Source organism: Hypanus sabinus, chromosome 22 (genome assembly GCF_030144855.1).
Source record: "Hypanus sabinus isolate sHypSab1 chromosome 22, sHypSab1.hap1, whole genome shotgun sequence".
Lineage (NCBI taxonomy): Eukaryota > Metazoa > Chordata > Chondrichthyes > Myliobatiformes > Dasyatidae > Hypanus > Hypanus sabinus.
This window is the reverse complement of record NC_082727.1, coordinates 67,929,280-67,951,730: the sequence shown is the minus strand read 5'-3', so window position 1 is coordinate 67,951,730 and position 22,451 is coordinate 67,929,280. Positions and strand designations below refer to the sequence as shown.

Sequence of the window (22,451 nt, the reverse complement as noted above, 5' to 3'; positions counted from 1 at the left end):
AGGTTCTACATTTTGGCAGGAATAATCCAAATAGAACTTACAGGGTAAATGGTAGGGCACTGAGGAATGCAGAGGAACAGAGAGATCTAGGAATAACAGTGCATAGTTCCCTGAAGGTGGAGTCTCATGTAGATAGGGTGGTGAAGAAGGCTTTTGGAACGCTGGCCTTTAAAAATCAAAGCATTGAGTACAGAAGTTGGAATGTAATGTTAAAATTGTACAAGGCATTGGTAAGGCCAAATTTAGAATATTGTGTGCAGTTCTGGTCACCGAATTATAGGAAAGATATCAATAAATTAGAGAGAGTGCAGAGACGATTTACTAGGATGTTACCTGGGTTTCAGCACTTAAGTTACAGAGAAAGGTTGAACAAGTTAGGTCTCTATTCATTGGAGCGTAGAAGGTTGAGGGGGGATTTGATCGAGGTATTTAAAATTTTGAGAGGGATAGATAGAGTTGATGTGAATAGGCTGTTTCCATTGAGAGTAGGGGAGATTCAAACAAGAGGACATGATTTGAGAGTTAGGGGGCAGAAGTTTAAGGGAAACACAAGGGGGTATTTCTTTACTCAGAGAGTGATAGCTGTGTGGAATGAGCTTCCTGTAGAAGTAGTAGAGGCCAGTTCAGTTGTGTCATTTAAGGTAAAATTGGATAGGTATATGGACAGGAAAGGAGTGGAGGGTTATGGGCTGAGTGCGGGTAGGTGGGACTAGGTGAGATTAAGAGTTCGGCACGGACTAGGAGGGCCGAGATGGCCTGTTTCCATGCTGTGATTGTTATATGTTATATCTCCTCTGTACTTACTTCCAATCACCTTAAAACTGTGCCCTCTCATGCTAGCCATTTCAGCCCTGGGAAAAAGCCTCTGACTATCCACACAATCAATGCCTCTCATCATCTTATACATTGTCTGCATTTGTATGCAATCGCTGGCTTGACCTTCCTTGTATTCATGTTACATCCATCAACTAATTGTAAACCTGCTGGCTCATCATCAAATCTATCATACTGGTTCCCATCCCCCTGCTGTAGTAGCTTAAACCACTCCAACAGCTCTAGTAAACCTGCTTGCATGAATATTGGTCTCCCTTGGATTCAAGTGCAACCCATCCGTTTTGTACAGGTCCTACCTGCCCCAGAAGAGGTCACAATTATCCAGAAATCTGAACCCCTGACCCAGCTCCAATTCTTCAGCCACACATTTATCTGTCAGCTCACTCTATTCCTCTCTTCACTGTCACATGGCACAGACAGCAATCCCGAGATTACTACCTTTGAGGTCCTGCTTCTCAGTTCCTTCCTAACTCCCTGTAGTCTGTTTTCAGGACCTCCTCCCTTTTTCTACCTATGTCATTGGTACCAATACGTACTATGACAAGGCTGCTCACCCTCCCTTTTCAGAATATTTTTCAAGACATCACATACCCTGGCACCTGGAATGCAAACTACCACCTATGTTTCCTTTTCGCATTCATAGAATTGCTTCCTTGTCCCCCTGACTATACAGTCCCCTAACAACACTGCCATCCTTTTCAGTTCCCTATCCTTCTGAGCTCCAGGGCCAGTTGTCATGCCAGATGACTGATGTTGCCTCCCTGCAGTACTCAAAATGGAGTACTTACTATTGAGAGGGATGGCCACAGGGGTGTTCTCCACTATCTGACATTCTCCCTTTCCTCTCCTGACAGTCACCCATTTACCTGTCTCCTGTAGCCTTTGGGTAACCCTGACACTGTCCTCTAAGGAGCTGCATCTCGGTGCATCTGGGGTACATGTGGCCATCAGGGAGGCTGAAAGTCTCCTAGAAATCGCACATCTGACACCCAGAGCAGAACATTACCCGTAATCTTTGATGCCCTGACCAATCAAGAGCCTATCGATCTCCAGTTTAAATATACCTAATGACTTGGGCTTCATAGCCATCTGTGGCAATGAATTCCACAGGTTCACCACCAGCTGGCTAAAGAAATTCCTCCTCACCTCTGTTCTAAAAAGATGTCCTTCTATTCTGTTATAATATACAAGAAATCTTAGGAATATTCATTCTTGTGGGGGGGACGGGGGGACACAGCTTTGACAACATAATCCCATTTACAAATGTTTTCCCACATATCATCATGCCATGATATATGATATATATAACTTGTTCACCACTCTTCCTTAGATTTACTGCACTCCAGTGCTCTAATTCACAGACATTGGTTTGAGTTTAAACAGCTGCAGAAGCAGCTGAGTTTAGGGTTGTTGAATTAGATTCAGTAGTGGTTACTTTCTTGGCAGTTTAACAATCTATGCTTGTTTGTATTTTACTTAACTATCTATATACATGTAACTGCTTAGTTTCCTAGTGGTCACAGTATTTATATGCAATTGTTCGGTGTGTCTTCTAGTGGTTACAATTCTTTGTCTCCTTCTGGAAGCTTCTTTGTTATCATATTATTTGAATAGAAGCTACCTGATTGGTTAACTCCTATCTACAAATTTGAATGAAATTTCTCGTATCTATGGTATAAGGAGGGCTGAGCAAGTTGGCCTGACATACTTTTTGGTTCTTCTTTCCTTTTCTGCTACACCCCGATTCCAATTCTCTTCGTTCTATTAGCACTTAATAAAATAATCATGAAACCAGTTGTAAGCCTCTTTCAAAATTCACAGCACATTTAATATCAAAGTATCTATACTATATGATCTCTGTAATCCCTGTGATCTCTGTCTGAAAGACCGATGTTAGGCTGTCTTTAAAGAGAGTGAACCCTCGCAAGGCGGAAGGTCCCGATGGAGCAACTGGTAAGGCTCTGAAAACCTGTGCCAAGCATCTGGTGGGAGTATTCAAGGATATTTTCAACCTCTCAATACTATGGGCAGAAGTTCCCACTTGCTTCAAAAAGGCAACAATTATACCAGTGCCTAAGAAGAATAATATGAGCTGCCTTAATGACTATCGCTCAGTAGCACTCATATCGACGGCAATGAAATGCTCTGAGAGGTTAGTAAGGACTAGACTGAACTCCTGCCTCAGCAAGAACCTGGCCCCATTGCAATTTGCCTATCGCCACAATAGGTCAACGGCAGATGCAATCTCAATGGCTCTCCACAAGGCTTTAGACCACCTGGACAACACAAACACCTATACTAGTATAGCTCAGCATTTAATAACATCATTCCCACAATCCTGATTGAGAAGTTACAGAACCTGGGCCTCTGTACCTCTCTCTGTAATTGGATCCTCGACTTCCTAACCAGAAGACCACAATCTGTGCGCATTGGTGATAATATCTCTTCCTTGTTGACAATCAACACTGGTGTACCTCAAGGGTGTGTGCTTTCCCACTGATCTACTCTCTCTATACCCATGACTGTGTGGTGAGGCTTAGCTCAAATACCATCTAAAAATTTGCTGATGATACAACCATTGTTGATAGAATCTCAGATGGTGACGAGAGTGCGTACAGGAATGAGATATGCCAACTAGTGGAGCGGTGTCACAGCAACAACTTGGCACTCAACGTCCGTAAGATGAAAGAGCAGATTGTGGACTTCGGGAATGGTAAGATCAAAGGAAAACATACCAAATCGCATAGAGGGATCAGAAGTGGAGAGAATGAGCAGTTTCAAGTTCCCAGGTGTCAAGTTCTCTGGGGAACTAACCTGGTCCCAACATATCAATATAGTTATAAAGAACACAAGACAGTGACTATACTTCATTAAGAGTTTGAAGAGATTTGGTATGTCAACAAATACACTCAAAAACTTCTACAGATATACCGTGGAGAGTATTCTGACAGGCTGCATTACTGTCTGTTTTGAGAGTGAGGTGGGCTACTGCAGAGGACCAGAAAAAGCTGCAGAGGGTTGTAAATTTAGTCAGCTCCATCTTGGGTACTTGCTTACAAAGTACCCAGGACATCTTCAAGGAGCAGTGTCTCAGAAAGGCAGCGTCCATTATTAAGGACCTCCAGCACCCAGGGTGTGTTGCCCTTAAGGCATTTATTTAGCTTTATTACATTTTTGCTTTAGTAATTTGTTTGTAACTATTTTTTAGTTAAAGTTAAGGTTGATAACTACGTTGCAGTTTGTTGAAGGTAAATTCATTATCTGTGATGTTTCACGGCATGCGATGACGTCACACCTGGCTTTGCCGCGTCTTGTGGGTAAATACCAGGTTTGGAGAAACAGGAAGGCGGGGGCTTGTGTGTGCAGGATCAACATGAGAAAAGTTCAATTTCTACGCACTAAGAAACAACAGAAGCAATGCTGTAAGTTCATATGATAGTCGATATGTTGAAGTAAAAATGTTAATGCTGACTCTGTTAAAAGTAACGATGATTGATAAAGTTTATTTTCTTGTGCTATTGAAAGTATTGCTGGAAAGTTTGTGTTGAAGTGTATTTAAAGCTGTTGATGGCAGAGGTAGATTCTGACTGTATGTTGTACTTTAATGATACTTTAATGTAATATAGTTTGTTGTAGTTTTACAAGTATTTATGATGTAAATGTGATGTCAAGAAGGAAACAAATACTGTATATATTTTGTATTGTTTTATCAACAGTTTTCACCATACGTTAATGTGGAAGAGTGAACAGTAAACGGTTAATTTTACTGCGATCCTGTCCTCATTGACTTTGGGTTAATTTGATTTTTAGTTCCGAGTTTCTACACCCTGTACGAGAACACTACAGAAGGCATGCCCTTTTCTCACTGTTACCATCAGGTAGGAGGTACAGAAGCCTGAAGGCACACACTCTGCAATTCAGGAACAGCTTTTTTCCCTCTGCCATCCGATTCCTAAATGGACATTGAACCCTTTAACACTACTTCACTTTTTTGAAAATATATTATTTCTGTTTTTTGCACGATTTTTAATCTATTCGATATATGTATACTGTAATTGATTTACTTATATATTTTTCCATCTTCTTCTAGATTATATATTGCATTGAACAGCTGCTGCTAAGTTAACAAATTACACGACACACGCTGGTGATAATAAACCTGATCCTGATATATAGCCTTGGGATTTATCTCCATACGGGCAGCCACAACACAAAGAGATCCAATAGCACCCATTAAAAAAGACTGTCAAACACCAATGTACAGAAAACAAAACAAGTCATGCAAATAATCAGACCTGAAGTTCACAAAAATGAGTCCACAGCCATGTCACAGCCAACCCAGGAGCCCATGAGTTGCAGGTCACAATCTCAGTTCAGTGCAGAGACAAGCAAATCTCACTGACAGCAAGCTAAGCACCAGCCCATCCCTAATCTCCAATCCTGACACTGCAAATTTTTCAATCGGGCCTGGCACTCAAATCAACTAAAAAGTGGGTCAGTCCTCGCTCTCGGACCTGGGTTCCGGGATCCAACACCTCAATTCAGCCCTTACCTGACCTTTCCAAACTGGCTTGCACTTGAATCAGTCAAACACGGGCTTGTTCTTTTGCTCCTGAGCCCTGGCCCCACTGCCTCGACTCTGCCTTGCTTCAGCTCTGCTGCTTTGAATCACCTCTATCCACTCCAACAAAGGCTAAACATTGGCTCTTGAACATCTTTCTCGACTTCTGAAAGAATCGTGGATCAAAATCATCAGAATCTAGCAGGTTCTGGGTTTCAGTGAGCAGAAGCCAAGCCTTAAGAGTGTCTGAGACAGAGACTATAGTTATAGAACAGTACAGCAGAGAGACAGGCCCTTTGACCCATCTACTCCATGCCAATTTCATCTTCTGCCCAGTCCCAGCTATCTGCATCCAGACCACAACCCTTTGTACCCCCTCATCCAACTACCTATCAAAACTTCTCTTAAATGTTACAATTGTATCCACATTTTCCACTTGTGCTGGCAGCTTGCTCCACAGTTGCATCACTCTCTGAGTGAAGAAGATCCCTCTCATATTCCCTTTAAATATTTCACCTTTCACCCTAAACCTATGACCTCTAGTTCTAGTCTTACTCAACCTCAGAGGAAAAAACTTACATGCATTCACCCTTTCTATACCCCTCAAAATTTTGTAAACCTCTATAAGATCTCTCATCATTTTCCTGTGCTCCAGGGAATACAGACCTAGCCTATTTAACCTTTCCATAATACTCCGGTTCTCAACTCCTGGTAAAAGCCTTGAAAAATTTTCTCAGCATCCTTTCAAGCTTACTGACATCTTTTGTTTAGGTAGGTGACCAGAACTGCATACAATACTCCACATTTGGCTTCATCGACATCTTATACAACACTACATCCTAACTCCTGTATTCAATGCCCTGATGAAGGCTATTGTGCAAAGGATTTCTTTGCAATCCTATCTTGCTGTGATGCTATTTTCAAGGATAATGGATCTGTATTCCCAATCCCTCTGCTCTAACTCACACCTCAGAGCCTTAACATTCACTGTGTAAGTCTAACCCTGGTTTAAAGATATTGTGCAATTATGAAGAAAGCATGGCAGCACCTCCACTTCCTTACTAGTTTGAGTAGATTTGATATGACATCTAAAACTGTGACAAACCTCTATTGATAGATGAAGAATATATTGACTGATTACATCATGCCTTGTATGGAAACATCAATGCCATTGATTGAGATTCCTACAAAAGGCAGTGAATGTGACCTAGTCCATCATTATGTAAAGCCCTCCCTACCATTAAGCACATTCACATGGAACTCTATCACAGGAAAGCAGGATCCATCATCAGGGAGGCCATGCTCTCTTCTCACTGCTGCTGAAGGTACAGAAAGCTCAAGATCCACACCACCATGTAAGGAGTAGTTATTAACCTTCAACCATCAGGCTCTTAAACCAGAGGGGATAACTTCACTCACCCCATCATTGAACTGACCTATGGACTCACTTTCAAGGACTTTTCATCTCTTGTTTGTGATATTTATTGCTTATTTAGTTATCACTTTTTTTTTTCTTTTGTATTTGCAGTTTGTTGTCTTTTGCAGATCAGTTGTTTGTCCTGTTGGGTGCAGTCTTTCATTGATTCTATTATGTTTCTTAGATTTACTCAGTATGCCCACAGGAAAATGAATCTCAGGATTGTATATGGTGATATATATGTACTTTAATAATAAATTTACTTTGAACTTCCCAACTCATCTTGTAGCACTCATATCTACAGTAATGAAATGCTTTGAGAGGTTGATCCTGGCTAGAATCAACTCTTGTCTCATCAAGGACCCACCGTAATTTGCACACCACCACAACAGGTCTATGGCAAACACAATCTGAATGGCTCTTCACATAGCCCTAGATGACCTAAACAATAGAAATACCTCTGTCAGAATGCTGTTTATTGACTTTTGCTCAACGTTTAACACCATCATTCCCACAGTCCTGTTCAATACGCTACAGAACCTGGGCCCTCAGCAATTGGACCCTTGACTTCCTAACTGGAAGTCCACAATCTGTGCGGATTGGTAATAATATCTCCTTCTTGCTGATGATTAATACTGGTGCACCTCAGGGATGTGCTCTACTGCTCTACTCTCTCTATACCCATGACAGTGTGGCTGGGCATAGCTCAAATGCCATCTATAAATTTGCTGAAGATGCAACCATTGTTGGTAGAATCTCAGATGGAGATGAGAAGGCGCACAAGAGCAAGGTATACCAGCTAGTTGAACGGTGTCGCAGCTACAGCCTTGTACTCAGCGTTAGTAAGACCAAGTAGCTGATTGTGTACTTTGGGAAGGGTAAGATGAGGGAACGCAAACCAATTCTCATAGTGGGATCAGAAGTGGAGAGAGTTAATAGTTTCAAGTTCCTGGGTGTCAGGATGACCTAACTTGGTCCCAACATATTGATGCAGTTATAAAGAAAGCAAGACAGCAACTATATTCCATCAGGAGTTTGAGGAGTTTTGGCTTGTCACCTAAAATGTTCAAAAACTTCTAATTCCACTATGTCTCCTAGTCTAAGCAGGTACCATGAAGAGCATTTTGACAGGCTGCATCACAGTCTGGTATGGGGGGGGGGGGGGGGGCTACTTCACAGGATTGAAAGAAGTTACAAGAAGTTGTAAAATTAGTCAGCTCCATCTTGGGTACTAGCCTCCATAGTATCCAAGACATCTTCCTGAGGGCACACACATTGTGATTCAGGAAAAGATTCTTCCTTTCTGCCATCCGATTCCTAAATGGACATTGAACCCATGAACACTACTATTATTTCTGTTTTTGCATTATTTTTAATTTAACTACTTAATATGCATATATACTTATTGTAATTGACTTACATATTTTTCTATATTATCATGTATTGTATTGTACTGCTGCCGCTAAGTTAACAAAATTTCACAACATATGCTGGTGATATTAAACTTGATTCTGATTCTAAATGAAATACCTCACACATGTCTGCATTAAATTCCATATACCATTTTTCAAACCATTTCTCAACTGGTCAAGATCACACTGCAAACTTCAATAGCTTTCCTACACCTCCAATTTTCATGTCAGCCACAAATTTGCTGATGCAGTTTACCACATTACCAGCTAAATCTTTATTATAGATAATAAACAACAATGGACCCAACAATAATCCCTGCGGCACACCAGTTGTACAGTCAGAGAGACAATCATTATTACCACCCCCTGGCTTCTCCCACTAAGCCACTGTTGAATCCAATTGACTACTTAATCCTCAATGCAAAGCAACTTAACCTTCTGGACCAGCCTCCCAAGTGGGACTTTATCAAAGGCCTTGCAAAAATCCATGTAATCCATGTTGAGTATATCTACCACTTTTCCTTCATCAAATTTCTTGGTAATTTCCTTGAAAAACCCAATGAGATCCTTATATCTTATAGAGATCCTAAAAGTGGCTGAGAGACCCCCAGGGGTACAGAGACAATAGAAGGAAGCAGAAGTGGGTCAGATGATCTGGCTCATTACAGTACAAGCCTGATATTGCAGAATTCTCAACTTGCTCAATATTTTTAAGTAAGACTTTATTTGTATCATAAACTGCTGCAATTTACTGTGTTTACCTTTGACAGATCCAGCAAGATATGCCTTTTTAGCATCATAGTCCTTTGTAAAAAATGACCCATTCTCTTCACTTTGACAAATGCCATTTGTAACAACAGAAATGTAGCCTTCCATTATTCTGGCAGGATTACCATATTTCATGTATGTCCTACAGAAAAATAAACATTTTGATTAAAAAAAGTTTGTCTCCATCAAGTACTTATTCAATTCTCCTTTGTTAAGAGTACTATAACTATCACTCTATCACATTCGGAAACCTAATCCCACATTTCTACTATAACTGCTTCAATCACTTTTTCTCATAATTTGAAGACGAAAGAGACTACAAATACTCAAATTTGGTCAAACAGATAGCTGAAAGAACTCAGTGGATCAAACAGCATCTGTGGAGGCAAAATGTGCAAGTCTAAGTTTCTTAAGTTAATGTCTTAATGTGGCGACCCATTTCCTGGCACATCCGAACCGGCTCACAATTAGCCAGCTTTACGGCTAAGGGAGATAGCCTACGGGGGTTTGCGAGCACAGAGCTTTGGAGCCTCTGCGCCACGGGGGGCAGGTTGAGGGAGGCTTAAAAATGAGGCTGAGGATTTTGAATAAAGTTTTTCCTTCGACTGCAGTTACCAACTCCGCATCGTAATTTTAGCGCTGCATGTAACACACCGCTACATTAAGTTATTACTCAAGTAATAAGCTAAGAGAGAAGATAAAGCAGAATGCTGGAGGAACTCAGCAGGCCAGGCATCTATGGAGAGGAATAAACTTACACCTTTTGCCTCCACAGATACTGCCTGACCCACTGAATTACTTGAGTGAATAATTACCTGACTTTTTCTCGAATGCCTATAGTGGTGCAAAAAGGTTTGTGAACCCTATAGAATTTTCCCTATTTCTGCATAAATATGACAAAAATGTGATTAGATCTTCACATGTCCTAAAACTAAATAAAGAAAACCCAATTAAATAAATAACACAAAAAGCATTATAGTTCATTTATTGGGAAAAATGATTCAATATTACATGTATTTGTTGGAAAAGTAAGTGAACCTCTGAGGTAATGTTTTCTACAAAAGCTATTTGAAGTCAGGTGTTCCTATCAATGAGAAGAAATTGGAGGTGTGGGTTGTTAAGGTGCCCTGCCCTAGAAAAAAGACACACAATGTCAGGTTACTGACAGAACCTGCTTTTCTCCAGAAAGATCTGTTTATGTGCAAATGCCTTTATCAAAACAACTTTCAGAGGACCTTAGAGGAAAAAATTGTAGAGATGCATGATGCTGGAAAATGCTGCAAAAGCATTTCTAAAGAACTGGGTGTTCATCAGTCCACAGTAAGAGAAATTCTCTACAAATGAAATAAATTCAGTACTGTTGTTACTCTCCCTATGAGTGGACATCCTGCAAAGATCACATCAAGAACATAGCATGCAATGCTGAAGGAGGTGAAAAAGAACCCAAGGGTAACAGCAAAAGATCTGCAGAAATCTCTATATCTTGCTAAAGTCTCTATTCCCATGTCCACTATAAAAACACTGAACAAGAATGGTGTTCATGGAAGGACACTGCAGAGGAAACCACTGCTCTCCAAAAAAAAACATTGCTGCATGTCTCAAGTTTGCAAAAGACCACCTAGATGTTCTGCAATGCTTCTGGGAAAATGTTCTGTGGACAGGTGAGACAGAATTTGAACTTTTTGGCTAAATTCCCATTGTTATGTTTGGAGGAAAAAGAGCATTGCATACGAACACCAAAACCTCATCCCAACTGTGAAATATGATGAAAGGAACAGAATTAGATTCAGGTTTATTATCACCGACATAGAAGCATAGAAGCATAGAAAACCTACAGCACAATGCAAGCCCTTCGGCCACAAAATTGTGCTGAAAATATCCCTACCTTAGAAATTTTACTAAGCTCCATGTACCTATCTAAAAGCCTCTTAAAAGACCCTATCATATCTGCCTCAACTACCGTTGCCGGCAGCCCATTCCACGCAGTCACCACTCTCCGAGTAAAAATCCTACCCCTGACATCTCCTCTGGTATCTACTCCCCAGCACCCTAAACCTGTGTCCTCTTGTGGCAACCATTTCAGCCCTTGGAAAAAGCCTCTGACTATCCACACAATCAATGCCTCTCATCATCTTGTACACCTCTATCAGGTCACCTCTCATCCTCCTTGGCTCCAAGGAGAAAAGACAGAGTTCACACAACCTAATCTCATAAGGCATGCTCCCCAATCCAAGCAACATCCTTTTAAATCTCCTCTGCACCCTTTCTATGGCTTCATCCTTCCTGTAGTGAGGCGACCAGAACTGAGCACAGTACTCCAAGTGGGGTCTGACCAGGGTCCTATATAGCTGCAACATTACCTCTCAGCTCCTAAATTCAATTCCTCGATTGATAAAGGGCAATACACCATACGTCTTCTTAACCACAGAGTCAACTTGCGCAGCTGCTTTGAGCGTCCTATGGACTCTGACCCCAAGATCCCTCTGATCCTCCACATTGCCAAGAGTCTTACCATTAATACTATATTCTGCCATCATATTTGACCTACAAAAATGAACTGCACATTTATCTGGGTTGAACTCCATCTGCCATTTCTCAGCCCAGAATTGCATCCTATCGGTGTCTCTTTGTATGTAACCTCTGACAGCCTTGCACACTATCCACAACACCTCCAACCTTTGTGTCATCAGCAAACTTACTAACCCATCCCTCCACGTCCTCATCCAAGTCATTTATAAAAATCACATAGAGTAAGGGTCCCAGAACAGATCCCTGAGGCACTCCACTGGTGACCGGCCTCTATGCAGATTATGACCTGTCTGCAACTACTCTTTGCCTCCTGTGGGCAAGCCAATTCTGGATCCAGAAAGATCCCATGCCTCCTTACTTTCTCAATAAGCCTTGCATGGGATGCCTTATCAAATGCCTTGCTGAAATCCATATACACTACATCTATTGTTCTACCTTCATCAATGTGTTTAGTCACATCCTCAAAAAGTTCAATCAGGCTTGTAAGGCACGACCTGCCTTTGACAAAGCCATGCTGACTATTCCTAATCATATTATGCCTCTCCAAATGTTCATAAATCCTGCCTCTCAGGATCTTCTCCATCCACTTACCAAGCACTGAACTAAGACTCATTGGTCTATAATTTCCTGGGCTATCTCCACTCCCTTTCTTGAATAAGGGAACAACATCTGCAACCCTCCAATCCTCCAGAACTTCTCCCGTCCCCATTGATGATGCAAAGATCATCGCCAGAGGCTCAGCAATCTCCTCCCTCACCTTCCACAGTAGCCTGGGGTACACTTCGTCCGGTCCTGGTGACTTATCCAATTTGATGCTTTCCAAAAGCTCCAGTACATCCTTTCTTAATATCTACATGCTCAAGCTTTTCAGTCTTGACATGAAATTTGTTAATCATGGTTTGGGGTGCCTGCTGCCTCACAGCCTGGACAGCTTGCAATTGTTGAGGAAGCTATGAATTGAAAATTGTATCAAGACATCTTATAGGAAATGACAGGGTAGCAGTCCATCACCGGAATCTATATAAAAGTTGGATAATGCAACATGACAATGATCTGAAAGACAAAAGTAAGTCAACAGCAGAATAAAATAGAATTGACAAGGTTCCACACAAAAAGTTAGTTTGGAAGCTTCAATCGTTAGATATTAATATTGAAGTAGTAAAATGGATTCAACAGTAGCTGGATGGGAGATGCCAGAGAGTAATGGTGGATAACTGTTTGTCAGTTTGGAAGCCGGTGACTAGTGGTGTGCCTCAGGGATCTGTACTGGGTCCAATGTTGTTTGTCATATACATTAATGATCTGGATGATGGGGTGGTAAAGTGGACTAGTAAGTATGCAGATGATACTAAGATAGGTGGCGTTGTGGATAATGAAGTAGGTTTTCAAAGCTTGCAGAGAGATTTAGGCCAGTTAGAAGAGTGGGCTGAAAGATGGCAGATGGAGTTTAATGCTGATAAGTGTGAGGTGTTATATTTTGGTAGGACTATTCAAAATAGGACATACATGGTAATTGGTAGGGCATTGAGGAATGCAGTAGAACAGAGTGATCTAGGAACAATGGTGCATAGTTCCCTGAAGGTGGAATCTCACGTGGATGCAGTGGTGAAGAAAGCTTTTGGTATGCTGGCCTTTATAAATCAGAGCATTGAGTATAGGAGTTGGGATGTAATGTTAAAATTGTACAAGACATTGGTGAGGCCAAATTTAGAGCATTGTGTACAGTTCTGGTCACTGAATTATAGGAAAGATGTCAACAAAATAGACTACAGAGAAGATTTACTAGAATGTTACCTGGGTTTCAGCACCTAAGTTGCAGGGAAAGATTGAACAAGTTAGGTCTTTATTCTTTGGAGCGCAGAAGGTTGAGGGGGGACTTGATAGAAGTATTTAAAATTATGAGGGGGATAGATGGAGTTGATGTGGATAGGTTTTTTCCATTGAGAGTAGGGAGATTCAGACAAGAGGACAGGAGTTGAGAGTTAAGGGCAAAAGTTTAGGGGTAACACAAGGGGGAACTTCTTTACCCAGAGAGTGGTAGCTGTGTGGAACGAGCTTCCCGTAGAAGTGGTAGAGGCAGTCACTTTTGTCATTTAAAGTAACATTGGATAGGTATATGGACAGGAAAGGAGTGGAGGGGTATGGGCTGAGTGCAGGTAGGTGGGACTAGGTGAGAGTAAGCATTCGGCATGGACTAGAAGGGCCGAGATAGCCTGTTTCCATGCTGTAATTGTAATATGGTAATATTAAAAAGAAGAAAATTATTGTTTTGGAATGGCCGAGTCAAAGTCCTAATCTTAACACTATAGAAATGTTCTAGAAGGGCCTGAAGCAAGCAGTTCATACAAGGAAGCCCACCAAAATCCTGGAGTTGAAGCAGTTTTGTAAAGAGGAATGGCCTAAAATTCCTCCAAACCGATGTGCAGGACAGATTAACAGTTACTGGAAACGTTTGGTTGAACTTATTACTGTACAATGGGTTCACACCAATTACTAAAACCAAAGGTTCACATACTTTTTCCAACAAATACATGTAATATCTAATCTTTTTTCTCAATAAATAAATGAACAAGTATAATATTTTTGTGTTATTTATTTAATTGGTCTCTTTATCTAGTTTTAACACTGACCTGAAGATCTGATCACATTTTCGATCATACTTATGTTGAAGTAGAGAAAATTCTACAGAGTTCAGAAACTTTCTAGCACCACAGCATCTACCCCATAACAATAATTCAATATATTGTTACATCACACTCAAAGAAAGATATCAAACAGAATATTCAAAAGTTCCCAATATCATTCTGTTAAAGTGCATGATCTAGAATAGGAAGAACAAGGCTGGTGACTATTTGGGAGGGCTGTAAAATTCCGATGTACAAGGTTAGTGTACAGCAATACAATAAAGATTCAGTGATTATAATGCCCCTTGATTTCAATCATTAGTCCATCACAACAACAGATTTGAGGAAAACGTTGATGGAAAGCTTTGAGAAACATTGAACCTAATTCACCTTATGTGTTACATTTACCAAGCCCTCATTTCAGATAGCAAATATACATATTCTCATATTATCTTCTGACTAAAATCTATTTAATTTATATTTGAATGGACAAATGAGCAATGTTTACCCTTGGAAATCTGTTAACCACTTGCAGTTTGAGATTATAGTTTCAATGTTCATGCGAATGACATAGATGAGATTGCAAACAGCTGACGGACCAAAAACGGCTGAGACATCCTGTCCAACTTAATGACAGGGCTTCATCTGCATATTGTAGCTCCACCTACAAACCAGAGTTGGGGTAAAGGGATGTTCTGCTGAAGGGTGGCGTGGGTATACAACCAGCAAAATGTCATTTTAGAGAGAATAACTACTAATTTAGAAGGCTTTACATTTTAGGAGGGATGGTGAAGTTAGAATTAGTAGCAAAGGATGGACAGAGGAGAAAAATGTTGTAATTACTAACTACAATTCAAAAGGAATTGGTAGATGGAGGGACTGATTAGGCTCGGTTTAAATAAGTGGGTTGTTGGGTGGTGCAGCTCATTGGGCTGGAAGGGCCTGTTCTGTGCTGTATCAATACATGCAATATAATAAAAGCTAAAGGTTTTCTTGAGGGAACCTTGAGCTAATCTTGTCCAATAAACTTTGCTCAGGGGGCAATTCATCTTGCAGAAATTGCACTTCAGCCTGGGTTTCATTGCCAAGTTTCACAATTTCTGGGAAACCTGAGAAGCAGCAATTAATTTAGTAAAATCTTTAATTGCATTATAGAAGTCCCACCATGAATACCTTAAAATGCTTTGATATAAATGACACTGCACTGCATGCATGTGGAGTTGTGTATATTTTCCTGCTTAACCTTCCAATTCTGACTATGCTCCTCTCCTGTCCATTTTGGGGGAATGTTAGGAATTATGTGAATATCAGATTATTAATTTAAAAGATAACCAGTCTTTATTTCTCAATGTAAGTTACAAGCAGTAATTAATTTAAAGATAAAAGCATGCTTTTGCAAATAAACAATACTGTCTGTGGAGCACTGGCTGGACTACAGGACGGGGGTGGGGGGGGGGGGAACTTGCTGGTAACTGACATGGTTTTCAAAAAAGTAACCATGAGATAATAACGTTTGCATGAAGAGGATGGGGTTGTGTAAATTGGCCTGCATCAAACCAGGCAATGATGGGTTTAAGAAATTTGCACTATTGTATTCAAGTTTAATGTAGCTTGCAGACCAGACTCATATTATCACTTAGCACATCGAATAGCTGATCTATCAATTATTGGGAGATTTGTGTGCATTCCAGAGACTCAGTCCTCATAACACTAATCTTGGGTGTTTGGCTCTCTGTCCTCAGATATTTTTAGACAATTTGTGTGAATTAGTTTGTCCCAACAAATGTGTTTGAACATTCAGAGCACATTGTCATTGATAATTGAACATTATCATTTACAATGAGCTTCCTCTATAAATATGTACTTCAAAGAAACCGTTCGTCAGACAGAATATTGAAGTAAACAATGTCATTATAACTATGGAAATTGTTTTAAATATAGAAACATAGAAAATAGGTGCAGGAGTAGGCCATTTGGCCCTTTGAGCCTGCACCACCATTCAGTATGATCATAGCTGATCATCCAACTCAGAACACTATACCTGCTTTCTCTCCATACCCCCTGATCCCTTTAGCCACAAGGGCCAAATCTAACTTCCTCTTAAATATAGCCAATGTACCGGCCTCAACTGTTTCCTGTGGCAGAGAATTCCACAGATTCACCACTCTCTGTGTGAAGAAGTTTTTCCTCATCTTGCTCCTAAAAGGCTTCCCCTTTATCCTTAAAGTGTGACCCCTCATTCTGGACTTCCCCAACATCGGAAACAAGCTTCCTGCATCTAGCCTGTCCAATCCCTTTAGAATTTTATACGTTTCAATAAGATCCCCCCTCAATCTTCTAAATTCCAGTGAGTATAAGCCTAGTTGATTCAGTCTTTCTTCATACGAAGGTCCTGCCATTCCAGGAATCAATCTGGTGAACCTTCTTTGTACTCCCTCTATGGCAAAAATGTCTTTCCTCAGATTAGGGGACCAAAACTGCACACAATACTCCTGGTGTGATCTCACCAAGGCCTTGTACAACTGCAGTAGAACCTCCCTGCTCCTGAACTCGAACCTTCTTGCTATGAATGCCAACATACCATTTGCCTTTTTCACCGCCTGCTGTACCTGCATGCCCACTTTCAATGACTGGTGTACAATGACACCCAGGTCTCATTGCACCTCCCCTTTTCCTTATCGGCCACCATTCAGATAATAATCTGTTTTCCTGTTCTTGCCACCAAAGTGGATAACCTCACATTTATCCACATTAAATTGCATCTGCCATGAATTTGCCCACTCACCTAACCTATCCAAGTCACCCTGCATCCTCTTAGCATCCTCCTCACAGCTAACACCGCCACCCAGCTTCATGTCATCCGCAAAATTGGAGATGCTGCATTTAATTCCCTCATGTAAATCATTAATATATATTGTAAACAACTGGGGTCCCAGCACTGAGTACCCCACTAGTCACTGCCTGCCATTCTGAAAAGGTCCCGTTTACTCCCACTCTTTGCTTCCTGTCTGCCAACCAATTCTCTATCCACATCAATACCATACCCCCAATACCGTGTGCTTTAAGTTTGCACACTAATCTCCTGTGTGGGACCTTGTCAAAAGCCTTTTGAAAATCCAAATATACCACTTCCACTGGCTTTCCCCTATCAACTCTACTAGTTACATCTTCAAAAAATTCTATAAGATTTGTCAGACATGATTTTCCTTTCACAAATCCATGCTGACTTTGTCTGATGATTTCACTGCTTTCCAAATGTACTGTTATCACATCTTTGATAACCGACTCTAGCATTTTCCCCACCACCGATGTCAGGCTAACTGGTCTATAATTCCCTGGTTTCTCTCTCCCTCCTTTTTTAAAAAGTGGGGTTACATTAGCCACCCTCCAATCCTCAGGAACTAATCCAGAATCTAAAGAATTTTGAAAAATTATCACTAATGCATCCACTATTTCTTGGGCTACTTCCTTAAGCACTCTGGGATGCAGACCGTCTGGCCCTGGGGATTTATCTGCCTTTAATCCCTTCAATTTACCTAACACCACTTCCCTACTAACATGTATTTCCCTCAGTTCCTCCATCTCACTAGACCCTCGATCCCCTACTATTTCCGGAAGATTATTTATGGTCTCCTTAGTGAAGACATAACCAAAGTAGTTATTCAATTGGTCTGCCATGTCCTTGTTCCCCATGATCAATTCACCTGTTTCTGACTGTAAGGGACCTACATTTGTCTTAACCAATCTTTTTCTTTTCATATATCTATAAAAGCTTTTACAGTCAGTTTTTATGTTCCCTGCCAGCTTTCTCTTATAATCTTTTTTCCTTTTCCTAATTAAGCCCTTTGTCATCCTCTGCTGGACTCTGAATTTCTCCCAGTCCTGAGGTGTGCCGCTTTTTCTGGCTAATCTGTATGTTTTGTAGTATCTTTGATGTTAAGGATGTAAGAATGTAATGTGCTTGAGTTTGGGGGCTCTGCTGTGAGGGTGCCTGCTTGTCATGATGAATAAGGACTTCTATATCCCCACCTTCAGTTTCTTTCCGGGACTTCGATCACCATCACACGAGGAAGTGCTGGCTGTTGAAAGAGGTGAGAGAGATGGAGAGGCAGGGAATATGAGTCATGGGAAGAGTTTGTTTTAAAGCTAATGTTTTTTCAGAGTTTTGAATATTACTGAAGATATATTCTATTCAACATTTATCCCTCAACTTTCTGCACTAACTTCCAAGAGGACCAAAACCTTGTCATAGGGTTTGGAGGTTTGCATGCCACAATGACCTGGAGAGCTCTGTAGGCTGGAGTCAGGGCTTTATGCTTTAACATAGAAACATAGAAAACCTACAGCACAATACAGGCCCTTCGGCCCTGAATGCTGTAAATTTACTTTAGAAACTTTATTTACTTTAGAAATTACCTAGGGTTACCCATAGCCTTCCACTTTTCTAAGCTCCACATACCTATCCAGGAGTCTCTTAAAAGACCCTAAGTATCCACCACCACCACCGTCAGTGGCAGCCCATTCCACACACTCACCACCCGACATCCCCACTGTACCTGCTTCCAAGCACCTTAGAACTGTGCCCTCTCATGTTAGCCATTTTGGCCCTAGGAAAAAAACCCCTGACTATTCACATGATCAATGCCTCTCATCGTCTTATACACCTCTATCAGTCATATCCTCCATTGCTCCAAGGAGAAAAGGCCAAGTTCACTCAACCTATTCTCTTAAGGCATGCACTCCAATCCAGGCAACGTCCTTGTAAGTCTCCTCTATAGTTTCCACATCCTTCCTGTAGTGAGGTGACCAGAACTGAACACAGTACTCCAAGTGGGGTCTGATCAGGGTCCTATATAGCTGTAACATTACCTCTCAGCTCTTGAACTGAGAGTGGTTGATGAAGGCCAATGCACTGAATGCCTTCTTAACCACACAGTCAACCTGCACAGCAGCTTTGAGTGTCCTATGGACACTGACCCCAAGATCTCTCTGATCCTCCACAATGCCAAGAGTCTTACTATTAACACTATATTCTGCCATCATATTTGACCTACAAAAATGAACTGCACACTTATCTGGGTTGAACTCCATCTGCCGCTTCTCAGCCCAGAATTCCATCCTATCAATGTCCCTTTGTATGTAACTTCTGACAGCCTTGCACACTATCCACAACACCCCCAACCTTTGTGTCATCAGCAAATTTACTAGCCCATCCCTCCACTTCCTTATCTAGGTCCTTTATAAAAATCACAAACAGAAGGGGACACAGAACAGATCCTTGAGGCCAACTGGTCACCAACCTCCATGCAGATTATGACCTGTCTGCAACCACTCTTTGCCTTCTGTGTGCAAGCCAATTCTGGATCCAGAAAGCAACGTCCCTTTGGATCCCATGCCTCCTTACTTTCTCAATAAGCCTTGCATGGAGTACCTTATCAGATGCCTTGCTGAAATCCATATACACTTCATCTATTGCTCTACCTTCATCAATGTGTTTAGTCACATTCTCAAAAAGTTCAATCAAGGCTTGTAAGGCACGACCTGCCTTTGACAAAGCCAAGCTGACTATTCCTAATCATATTTCCTCTCATAATCATAATTCCTCTCCAAATGTTCATAAGTCCTCCATCTCAGGATCTTCTCCATCCACTTACCAACCACTGAAGTAAGACTCATTGGTCTATAATTTCCTGGGCTATCTCCACTCCCTTTCTTGAATAAGGGAACAAAATCTGCAACCCTCCAATCCAGAACCTCTCCTGTCCCCATTAATGATGCAATGATCATTGCCAGAGGCTCAGCAATCTCCTCTCTCACCTCCTACAATAGCCTGGGGCATATCTCATCTGGTCCCGGTCTCATGCCCCCTTCTGGCTCTCCTAATTTCATTCTTAAGCTCCTTCCTGCTAGCCTTATAATCTTCTAGATCTCTATCATTATCTATTTTTTTGAACCTTTTGTAAGTTTTTTTTCTTCTTGACTAGATTTTCAAAAGCCTTGTACACAATGGTTCCTGTACCCTACCATCCTTTCCGTCTCACTGGAATGTACCTATACAAACGCCACGCAAATATCCCCTGAACATTTGCCACATTTTTGCCGTACATTCCCGTGAGAACATCTGTTTCTAAGTTATGCTTCTAAGTTTCTGCCTAATAGCTTCATATTTCCCCTTACTCCAATTAAGTGCTCTCCTATCTTGTGTGTTCCTATCTCTCTCCCATAGCTTTTGGTAGGATCACCCATGCCAAACAGGTCAAAGGGTAGAGGTCAGACTAAGAGTAGTTCTTCTGGGTTTGGGGGTTCAGCTCAGGGCTAACAACTCTGACTGGTATTACAAAAACAACAATGCAGATTCCTTCTATATCCATGCACAATGGTGTTCATGAGCCTCCACCTGGGACTTTCATGACTGACAGCAGTGAAAATCAGCTACTGTAACAACGAAGGAAGCCCTGAACACCACCAGCGATGGAGGACCTTCAGTGTTGCCCTAAAAACCGGTGGCATAATAAGCAGTAAGTAGGTTATTACAGTAAAATATCACTGTCTTGGGATTTTTCCATGTGTGATTAGGCTCTACCTATTTCCTTCAGAAAATCAGCAAATAAAACAGATCTTCAGCTGTAAAAGTATTTTCTTTTGTTGACTTGTTTGCTTGGAAACTGTATAACTTATACTTGCAAAACTTATACTCTGACCATTAAGCACATAATGTGTACAATTAGAAAAGAATTCAAAACTTACCTACATAGCACTCTTCCAAATGCTGCATATTTCTCTGGGTTAAAGTCTTTGGCAGTTAACACCAATGAGAAATGGGTCACCTGTTATAAAATTGAGGGAAAAAAATTAATGAAATTTGATGAATATCATTACTGGAAATTCAAGACATGATTAGTTCTAATCACATGTTTTAGTCCACAAGACCATTTGATATAGGGGCAGAATTAAGGGCAATTAGACTCTCAAGTCTGCTCCACCATTTCATCATGACTGATTAAATTTTTCTCTCAGCTCCGATCTCCTGCCTTCTCCAAGTATCCCTTTCTACCATGACCAATCAAGAACCTATCAAACTCTGCTTTAAATATAGACAAAGACTTGGCCTCTACAGCTGCCTGTGGCAAAGAATTCCACAGATTCACCACTCTCTGGCTAAAGAAATTCATCCTCATCTCCATTCTAAAAGGGTACCCTTCTATTCTGAGGCTGTGCCTTCTGGTCTTAAGACTCTCCCTGAACAGGAAACATTCACTCCACATCCACTCTGTCAAGGATTTTCTCCATTTAATAGGCTTAAATGAGGTCATCCTTCATTCTTCTGAATTCTAATGAATACAGGCCTAGAGCCATCAGACGCTCTTCATACGGCAAGCCTTTCAATCCTGGAATCATTTTTGTGAACCTCCTTTGAAGCCTCGCCAGTTTTATTACATCCTTTCTAAGATAAAATGCCAAAAACTCCTCACAATACCCTACTGAAGTCTCAACAGGGCTTTATAATGACTCAACATTACAGCCTTGCTTTTATATTCCAGTCCTCTTGAAATGAATGCAAACATTGCATTTGCCTTCCTCACCATAGACTCAACTTGCAAATGAACCATTAGGGAATTCTGTACAAGGCCTCCCAAGTCTTTTTGCACCTCAGTTTTTTTTTGTACTTTCTCTCCATTTATAAATTAGTCAACCCTTTAATTTCTTCTATCAAAGTGCATGATCGTACACTTCCCAACATTGTATTTCATCTGTCATTTCTTTGCCTGTTCTCCTAATCTGTCTGTCCTTCTGTAGCCTCTCTACTTCCTCAAACCTATCTGCCCCTCCACCTATCCTCATATTGTCTGCAAACTTTGCAGCAAAGCCATCAATTCCATCATCTAAATCGTTGTCATATAACATTAAAAAAAATTGGTCCCATCACAGACCCCTGTGGAACACCACTGGCAGCCAGCCAGAAAAGGTTCCCCTCATACCTTTTCTTTGCCTCTGGCTAATCAGCCACTGCTTTATCCATGCTGGAACCATTCCTATAATACCATGGACTCTAACTTGTTAAGCAGCATCATGTGTGGCACCTTGTCAAAGGTCTTCTGAAAGTCCAAGTGTACAACATTCTACTTTGTCTATCCTGCTTGTTACTTCTTCAAAGAATTCCAACAGATTTGTCAGACAAGATTTTTCCTTGAGGAAACCATACTGATGATGGTCTTTTTTATCATGTGCCTCCAAGTAACCTGAGACCTCATCCTTAATAATCAACTTCAACATCATCCTAACCACTGAGTTCAGACTAACTGGCC

The 22,451-nt window shown here is 41.0% G+C and overlaps 1 protein-coding gene across 5 annotated transcripts in view; it reads right to left on the bottom strand.

Annotated features, from left to right (window-relative positions):
- dennd10 (DENN domain containing 10) overlaps nt 1-22,451 on the bottom strand; it is a 76,668-nt gene that overhangs the window by 30,238 nt on the left and 23,979 nt on the right. For 3 of the 5 annotated variants that reach the window (XM_059947983.1, XM_059947982.1, XM_059947981.1), the window contains exons 4-5: nt 20,893-20,972; nt 8,986-9,134 (exon numbers count right to left, since the gene is read on the bottom strand). In XM_059947983.1, coding sequence (XP_059803966.1) covers nt 8,986-9,134; nt 20,893-20,972 — 229 coding nt within the window. Of the gene's footprint in view, nt 1-8,985; nt 9,135-12,278; nt 12,430-18,174; nt 18,225-20,892; nt 20,973-22,451 lie in introns of those variants that run through there. The other 2 variants (XM_059947985.1, XM_059947984.1) reach the window with 2 other exon arrangements.